At 33.9% G+C, this 9,690-nt stretch overlaps 1 protein-coding gene across 22 annotated transcripts in view; it reads right to left on the reverse strand.

The window, feature by feature from the left end:
* The window catches only part of Sox6 (SRY-box 6), a 689,373-nt gene that overhangs the window by 263,006 nt on the left and 416,677 nt on the right, over positions 1 to 9,690 (reverse strand). For all 22 annotated transcript variants that reach the window (XM_004634909.2, XM_023719279.1, XM_023719289.1 and 19 more), the window contains one exon: positions 660 to 749. In XM_004634909.2, coding sequence (XP_004634966.1) covers positions 660 to 749 — 90 coding nt within the window. The remainder of the gene's footprint in view (positions 1 to 659; positions 750 to 9,690) is intronic.

Consider the following 9,690-nt stretch of genomic DNA (forward strand, 5'->3'; position numbering starts at 1 on the left):
TTAACAGCTACCACAGTTTATACTTGTAGGTACTTTCTTAACTGTCATCAGGTACTGTGGATCCAAGAGCTTTGAATGTATTAATTCTCTTACTGAGTCTATAATGTGTGCTATCATTTCCACTTTAGCGATAATAAATATGAAATATAGAAAAATCCAGTGGTCTCCCTAAAGCCATTCATCTAATAATTTACAAAGTCGATGTGGTAAGGATCTGAGGTATCCAGGACTCAGAATCCACCAATAAATTATTATGCACAGTACATTATATATGATTTTTATTAAAAGGTGGTATAGGTAAGATGTTTTGACATGAAGAAATTCAAATGAATAATTTGGACTCATAAATTAAGGTGTTATGATTTTAAGAGGAAGAACTAAGAGTATCTTGAGCTTAAATTGTTCTTTTTTGACATAACTATTTTTCCTTCTCATGCGTTAAGTAAATTCATTAAGCAGTACAATGTATGGACAGAAATTTCATTCTGTAAATATTACAAAGAAGATAATTTTAGAGACATATTATACTTTTGCTCTCCCATCTAAAATCATGAAGTAAGAATTTAGGTAAGAATTTAGTGTTACAGAAAACCAGCAAATATGTCATCACAAAAAATAACATTCATGTATTGATATTTTCATTATTTTTTATATTGTACCTTTAATTTCCCCAAGAAGTTCACTTGTATTTAGTCTTTCCATTTTTTCCTTCCAATCTTTTGAAAGTAGTTTTTCCATGCAGGAAGAATCTGTGAAAATACAAAAATAAACATTATGAACATATGTATATTACAAATTCAGAAGGCCAATTTATGGAGAAAATCTCTCATGTAACAATGTGCAATGCTGGTTTTTTTGCAACACGTTCGACAATTACATTACTCCATGTATTATAAAATATCATGATTCAGTTGATTTTTTTCCATTAGATGACAAACCGTTGCCCAGAAAAACACAGGATAATGCTCAATAATCTTTCCTTAGTATTATAATTCTATGACTATTTAACTGGCAGTTATCAGTGTTCAAAATTGAAAGGTTAGGAATGAGGGATCTTTCCTATGGGCTTAAGTTTAAATGATACTGCTTTTAATCCAGATGACATTTTAAATCCAAGAAAAATTTATCTGCTGTGCAACAAACAATAACATCTTCAAGGGAGAAGTGGCCAATCAACCTGTAACCACTTGGTCTTTAAAAAAGAAATCTAACTTTTATAAAATACTCCTTTAGAGTAAAGGAGGAGGAAAAATTAAGTCAAGATGTCCGCTGTACCTTAGTAATGAAAATGACTAAAACTTTTCACAAAATGTGCTTATTTTTATTAAATAAAATGTCTATTTAAATATTATTTGCCTTACTGCATTTATAAGTAATATACTGGATTATAGGGGCCAAATACATGTGTTTTTATAAAGATTCATAGATGTTGCTCCTCTAAGCTTCTTTAAAACCACCAAAATTTTCTTTTTGAGTAGTTTTTCTATTTAGCTGGATTTGAAAGTGGAGCTATTGCATACAACTATTTGCTTGTCCTGTCTCAGCCACAAATCTTAACAAATATGCCATATTCCCAAGAGGGAATGCAGATCTAAACACTCAGCTCCCAGTACAAAACACACTCCCAACAAACTTCAACATTCCGAGTGTCAAAATACTGATAACTTTCTTATAAAATTTTATTTAAAATGGCTGCTCCGTTTCCAAGTGCATTTTCTCTATCCATCAGCACCTATCTCTTGCATGTTCCCGTTCATTTTATTTCTCTAGCTTCTAAAGCCTCCTTGAATTTTTCAGAATGACAGTTAGGTCAAGATGGCTCTAGAGGGCTTTAGAAACTGGATTAGCTTTAGAAAAAGGCAGAGATCCCTGCTTAAGAGATGAGCAGACCATTGCATGGCTAGAAGGTATAACGTATCTGTGAAAAACAATTAACATTTGTCCATGACACAATCAGTCAAGGCATGGATGGAATCCAGATCTGTGGGACCCAAAAGGCGGATGAAGACCAACTGCATTAGCTATCTCTCCGCAGAAGCTGAAATTCTTTCTAAATAGAAATCAGCTTCATTTTTTATTTTCTCCTGCCCTTCTTTCCAGCCCTTCCTTTCTTCCTTTTTTTTTCTTTCCAGCTTTTGCCCTTCCTTCCTTCTCTCCTATTATTTTCCTAGGCTTTCAAAGCAAACTAAAATGGATTCTGAGTGACCTTCCAATGTGGCATCTGTGAATATGTTCAGGTTTTATCTATTTGCCCCAGTGTCTCTTGGTATTTTTTATTTCGTATTCTGAAATGAAATACATATTTTGTGCTATACCTAATTGTCTTATGCTAAAATCATAAATAATAAAGCCAAATTTAAAAGTTAAGAAGCAAATTTTTAAAGTCATGCCTGTCAGAGATTAATTTTTTTCAAATCAGTTTTGAATTTCTGAAAAAGATCAATATAATCTTATGTTATGGGTAAGAATAGTCAATAAAAAGACTTGAATTTCATATCCCACTTTGATTAAAAATTTTACCCTTTGTGTATGTCATATCATGTTTTCTGACAGAAATATAAAAGTATGGACTGGTTAAATTTTGAGCTGAGAACATATATTGAAATAGTCACAGTTAAAAGCTCAGTTTATTAGCAATGCACAAATTTAGAACAAGTCCATATCCTAGGACTAGAAACATATTAGAAGTAAAAAGACTAAAAAGACTAAAATATGTCTCTCTTTTCTATACATAGACTTAAAAAACCTTCAACGATCCAAGAGAAAACTGCTGAAACTTCACAGGAGAAAAGCAGCTATATGGACAAAACAAACATACACTTCACAGATAACAGACTTTGTGGACACTGCCTTTCTTAGAAGCATCTCACTAATAAAATGGCTAATAACTTTGAAGCATTTTACATTCTATTAAAAATTGAACCCTTTCTATAATGCTAAGTTAATCTAGCTACATGAAGTCCCAGCCCAGTAGAAGACACTGAGGGGTAAAACAAACCAATTTTTCCATGTCTACATTTACAACCATGAAAATATTTAATTACAAATACTGATTGTCTTAAAGCAATGAAAATCACTATATACAAAGCTGTAAACATTTCATCTTAATTCTAGAAGATTTCAAGAAGACTCAAAACTGTAGGAAAGCTTTTTGAAAAGCTCAGCTTTCTCCCTTAATTATCTCACTGGCAAACTTCTAAGAGCACACCACAGGTGGCACTGAGCACTCTGTACTGTTTGGCAAAGCAGGAAAGGTCGGGGAGGGCGGGACCAAAAGAAGCAGATTGTTACCAAGTGGTGTGTAGGTAAAGAACACCTCTTCCTCCCGTAAAAGCCTCCTTATTTGAAATGATGAAGCCTGGACCGGAAATAAAATTACAAAAGCCATTTTACATTTCTTTAAGGGAATGTACCAATTGACACTTAATATTATGGCAAAAGGCAAATTAAAAGGATTCATCTCCCTTCTACCACACTAATAGGATACTAGCTTTACATATGTAAATGATCTGATCAAATTTTTGCCATGTTTTGATCTAGCACAATTGCAAAATCAAAGAGGAAAAACTAACTAAAGAGCCAGTTTGCATTCTGTACATGAAAAGAGTAAGACTACAGTAGTCACATATGATTCCAAATAGAAAAACAGAATTGTCCAGATGTGGCGATGCACACCTGTATGTAATTCCAGCATCAAGCGGCTGACGCAGGAGGACTACAGCAAATTTCAGGCCAGCCTGAACTATATAGTGAGACCCTGTCCCTCTTCCTCCATACCCCCTCAAAAAAATAAGGAAGAAGAAAAGGATTGACTGTCCCACAAACACTTATGAATTATGTTGCACACACAGATATGTTTGATTTGATTTCTCTGAAAACAATCATTATGGTTCTGTTTGTGTCATAGTGTTCAAAAATGATGAAAAATATAATCTAAATATAGTTACCCAGGTTGACTACTCAGTTTAGTGATTTTGAGTTGCCTTCAGCTGAAAAACAGGAATGGAACTACATGTGTTTTGGAAACTGAGTCAAAAAATCACAAAATCATAGGATATAAAGTTACCAAAATACACATACATTAAAATAAATCTAAGTAATAATGCTTCCATATTAATATAGTATCCTAGAATGAGAAAATTTATACCCGTTACTTTGAAAGAATTTGTTCCATTGAGCAATATATGTCTACTCAATAAAATGCAGGAATTGATGTTGAACTTGTCTCCTTTTTGTAAAAACAGAGAATAAAACAACACTATCAAAAAATCTAAAGATAAGGTTTAAGTTCTCTTCCATATTTTAAGCAAGGATGTAAAGTTTCCATGTGTTTTGATTCTCAGTTTCATACAGTTTGAGTTTCTTTTCTTTCCTTTCAAAATGGTTTTTCTAAGAAAATAAAAAAAGATAAAACTGAGGACTGATTTTTTTTTGAAAAATACACTCCCTAGTGGATTGTGAAGTGCAGTTCCCACTTCCTGCGTAGAGCTAGATTTCAGATTAGGTAAGTACAGAATGTTTTTTCATGGCTTAATAATGGTTTACCTGCAAATAAGTTTTTATAGTAAAAGAGAAACGTAAAATAAAAGAGCATAGGATGCTCATTTTCACATCTTTCTGGTGCTGTTTGGGAGAAATTTTTACATTCTTTTTTTTTTTTTTTTCTTTTTTTTTAAATTTTAGGTAAAGGTCTACAGGGTGTTCAGGGTCTCATTACTAGATCAGACTCATAGTGATCCTCCTGTTTACAGCCTCCCAAGAGTGGGGATTACAGGCGTGTGCCACCACGCCCAGCCTCAATTGCCATCTCAGGGCACCCCGGGGGCGGGGCTGGCACAGCACATTCCTCTTGTTTAATCAAAGATGCAGCAATATTAACTTCTATTCTGCATCAAAACATTTTGTTATACATCAAAGAGAGGAAATAAATTATAATTAATATTAAAGCATAAAGAAGAGGAAAGAAGGGGCCGGGGAAGATGGCTCGGTAAAATAAGTGCTTCCCTGGCAAGCGCGAGGACTTGAGTTCAGTCTGGGGCGTAGGGGAGAGGGAGATGGGGAGAGAGAGAGAGAGAGAGAGAGAGAGAGAGAGAGAGAGAGAGAGAGAGCAATGAGACAGTTTCATTCTTCCTTAAAATAATTTATATGAAAGCAAACATTTGTTCCTCCTTTCAAATCAAAGGGATGTCTAAAGCCAAAAATATTAAAATAATAAAATATGACCAATAGCTTTTGAATATTTTAGTGTGAAAAAACAATGACTGCTGCTCTGCATTTATAATGTCTTACTTTACCAACTCATTTAAGAAAACAGGAAATTTTATTTTTACCACAGGAATCATATTTCAAGCATATTAAATGTTTATTATTCAAGAACAATGACAACTAGTTTAAAGTGCCCATGACTTTTGTTTACAACAGAAAATGACCATATATATTAATCCCTAATGATTATCCATCCCACACTTTTTATTAGGAAACAGAGAGGCACATGCCAGTTACTGTACATTTTTCCACAGTAGCAAGTGCTCCACAATACAGTGGGATAAAATTGGAGCTTGGAGAGCTTGAAGAGCACTCTTAAATTTTAATTAAAACCCTCCAAGCTCACTAAAAATAATTAGAAACTAAAATGTGCCAGTTTTATTTTGAAGTCACTAACATACAAACATTCCCTGAAGACTGTTACCTCTTTCCTCTTTTTCCTCCTCTCTCTCTCTCTCTCTCTCTCTCTCTCTCTCTCTCTCTCTCTCTCTCTATTTTCCAAATAAGAACAAGGGAGTATAAATAGAGGCTGTTTTCAGGACTGCTGCTCTGGCTGAAAGCTGACAAAAAAGAAAAAGACAGCAGAGTGGTTTTTTTTCAGACTGCACCAAATAAACCTAGAATAAATTCCCCAACCAAGCATCCAGATTACTAACAAAGTCTTGATAAAATTCAGCCTGTAAAGAAGAGAACAAGTTATATCATTGATCTTTTTGATCCAGAAGCCAAACCTTTAACCTCTCAACTGTTTTTGCTATCTTAAAATATCTCATACAATGCTATATTCCACCCTATTTTTAGCTAAGCAGCGAGAGAAAGCATGCCTTTCCCATACAGCGGGGCAGTGATATAAACATCAACACAGATGCTCTGCCAGGAAGAGCTGGACTTCTCAAGCACTTGATCATTAAGGAATGCACCAACTGTTTTGGATAATCTTGTGCCAGCTCCCCTTTTGCTCCACACTCCCCTCTGGGAGTGGCCAATCTGGTCCTAGTCCTAATTTTTCATTTTACTCCTCCATAGCCCCCTCCATCTCCAAAAACAAATGAGAAATGGCATTTATGCCTAGCAATGAAAAAGCAGGCTCACTTCCCCAAACAGACCAAAACTTTAAAACAATTAACCCTCCCCTCTTCTTTCAGATAAATTACTAAGTATAAAATGCAATCTGTTTCCTTTGTTTACTCAATATGAACAATTTGTAAATGACTCAAGGATAAAATTCAGAAAATGTTGTGCTAAATTAGAACCATTATAAACATGCTAATGACTCAATGCTCGAGTAAAACATGCATGATCAGTGTGAAGAAATAGATTTAGTTCCTGTAAAATTCTGTTTTGCTGCCTTAAAACGATTTGGTCATTAAATCAGATATATTCCTTCAAGGAAAAATGTTAATTCCAAAAACAATTTACTAAACAATACGCTGTGAGTGTGGACGTGCGAGTGCTGAGGAGGGGCTGGGAGCTATTGGAAACGTTATCAGAACTGTGAGCTGGGAGGTTCTAGTGGATTCATAAGAAGGAAAAAGCCTGACATTTGGAACCTTCCAGAAACACACAGACATACTGTATTAGGTGCAATATTGTTCTTCTCTACTATTTTCATCTACCAAACTTTTTCATTTATGTATTCCTAAAAATTACCCTTAATGTACACTCATGCAAGTTGTTGTTCTATATGCACACATAAAAGGATTTTCTTCCATCTGCTTTTCAAGGGTGCCTATGCTGAGCACCTGAACTAGCAACAGGGATCACTAAAAAAGAGAGATCCCTCACTTGTCCATCAATGTACAATTGCTGCTCGTACCAATATTGTTAGAAAGACTACACAGAGCAGGTGATTCCATAGCTCCAGGCTCCTACTGGAGCAAGTAGAGACTTCAGTTACTAGTAAGATCAAAACCCTCGTTTAAGAAATGAGGAAGCAACAAGGATGCCAGCCTTACCAAGATCAAAATTTGATGAAACCTAGATGTCTTGGTGCATGCCTATAATCTCAGAACTCTGGAAGGCTGAGACAGAAGTATCACAAGTTTGAGTCAAGCCGTGGCAATTTCAGTGATTTAGGCAGACTGTGTCCCAAAATTAAAACAAAATTAATAAAATAAAATAAAATGACTTGAGGATATAGTTCAGTGGAAAGGCACTGAGTTTAATTCTCAATCCTAACAACAACAAAAAACTTGGTAAGAGCCCTAACTACAGTATTTGCTCACTTACTGAATTGACTACTTAAATCATTATTTAAACATCAGTTTTATAGTTTCCAAAATATATTGTCTAATAGTGGGAAATGGGTAATCTTATATTTATTATGTGCTTCGACGTAGAATGATCTCACTCTTTACAAAAGGACTTCTGAAAATTCAAGGTATTATTACAATGAAAGTTAATACCCTGCAATAGCAAATTCAGTTATGCTAGTCTTTCCATACCTTCATCTTCTTTTTTTCCCACAGTGCTTTATTTTATTTGGATTAAAAGCATTTCTTTCTTAAATATTTACTATAGGATAAGTAAGATGTTGCTTTAAAATACTATTAAACTCCAAAGTTAACCCTTCGAAGACATTTTTTATTTTCCTGTACAAAGAGTACAAATGCCTCATTAGGCCTTGCTGCTTGACTAGTTCGTGGTCCATGAGGACTGAAAATCCACCCCAATTTTAATGGAATAAAAATATCCAATTATAAGCTATGTTTGTTCTACATTGCTAAAATATTACTGTTCTTCATGTCATTTTCTCCACACCCTATTTTCTGCTCCTGCTCATTGGGTTCTACAACTGTTAATTTTTATTTCATCAAGTATATATTTAACTGCTTGTAAGAAATCATAATGGACTATGGAAACAATAATTCAATATTTTGCATGTATAGTATGTGTTCCATATTCCTTCTTTTGGTTTCTTTTAGAAAATAATCGGAATGACACTGTTGGCTTAATAGAGTTGTTAATTGTAATTTCCTCTTGCCTTTTTAATTTTTTGCTCCCCTCAGACACAATAAAAGAGAAATACAGTAAAAAAAATCACTAAATCATATTAGCATATTAATAGTCAAATACAGCTATAGCTAAAAACTACTCCTTGGTTTTCTGGTGATGAAAGTCAATATGTTCCTATTACTTAGAATTACGTTTCTACAAGTTGTATCTTAAAAAGTAACTAAACAATATGAAAGCCACACAAAAAGGGGGAGATTACTGGTACATGCAAATGTGGTATATCTCAAATTTTAACTGTCTGGAAACCATCAAAGTATTAACTGTAGTACCATATTAAAATATATAGTATATAATGGTGTAAGTAAAATTTCTGCTGTTTTGAAGAAAAGCTGATACAAAGTAACTTGGTATACCATTCTTATTTTATAATTATTTATCTACATTAGTATTTTCTGAACATGATGGCACAAAAAAAAAAAAACAGTACAATAAGATTGAGGCTTACACAACAAAACAAAAACTTGTATCTGAGATCACAGCCCTGAGTTTAAAGTTTTATGTTCACCAAATATCTTCATTGTTTTTATGGATAAGCTTTTATTGATGAGATATCCTTCTTATCTCTTTCACTTCTGCGATCTATTGACACGTCTCACCCGCATCTGTGTAGCTGGTGCTTTCTCAAGTCTACCTTACGTTCATGCCATCTCCTACCTGAATGTCTCGCTACCTCTTGACACTTAAGAAAAACTCTATCTCACAGTGCCTACATTAAATACCACTTCCTCAATTACGCTTTGATTCCTCACTTCAAATATAAATTTTCATCATTTGAAAGGAAAATAATTTATACTTGCTGAGCACTTATTATCTCTCAGGAATATTTTTATGTTCTTTCAATCTATCACCTCTTTCAACTCTGAATTTCCTAACTCAAACATCCACCCTACTACTATTTTTATCACCATACGATGAAGTATATGGTCAAGGTCATTCCATCTTGCTTAACTAAACATTAAGCTCCTTAATAGTCAGAAAATATTGCTGACACCACTTTGTGTTCCTCCATATTGCTTAAACCACACTTCAGTATAAAAGTGCTAAAACAAATTCCTTGGCATACTAAAAAAGACCACTTTCATCACATGTGTGAAGTAGTAATCAAAAGATTTTTGCTTATTTTTATCCTTTTCTTAGTGAACTTTATAGTAGTGCATAGTTTATACATTATGTATTGTATTATGTTCATAATATTTGATATATATTATAAACACACCTTTAAAATTATTTATGCATGTCTCTTGTCAGATATATGTATTGCATAGTATTTTTACCTATTCTGTAGCATGCCTATTTGTTTTGTTTTTTTGAGGGGTCATAATTTTTATTTTAAACTTTTTAAAATTTATGTATTTGGGGGGCTGGGAAAATGGCTCAGTTGAATAAGTGCTTCCCTGGCAAGCACAAGGG

This window comes from Octodon degus, unplaced genomic scaffold (genome assembly GCF_000260255.1).
Source record: "Octodon degus isolate 3935 unplaced genomic scaffold, OctDeg1.0 scaffold00067, whole genome shotgun sequence".
NCBI lineage: Eukaryota > Metazoa > Chordata > Mammalia > Rodentia > Octodontidae > Octodon > Octodon degus.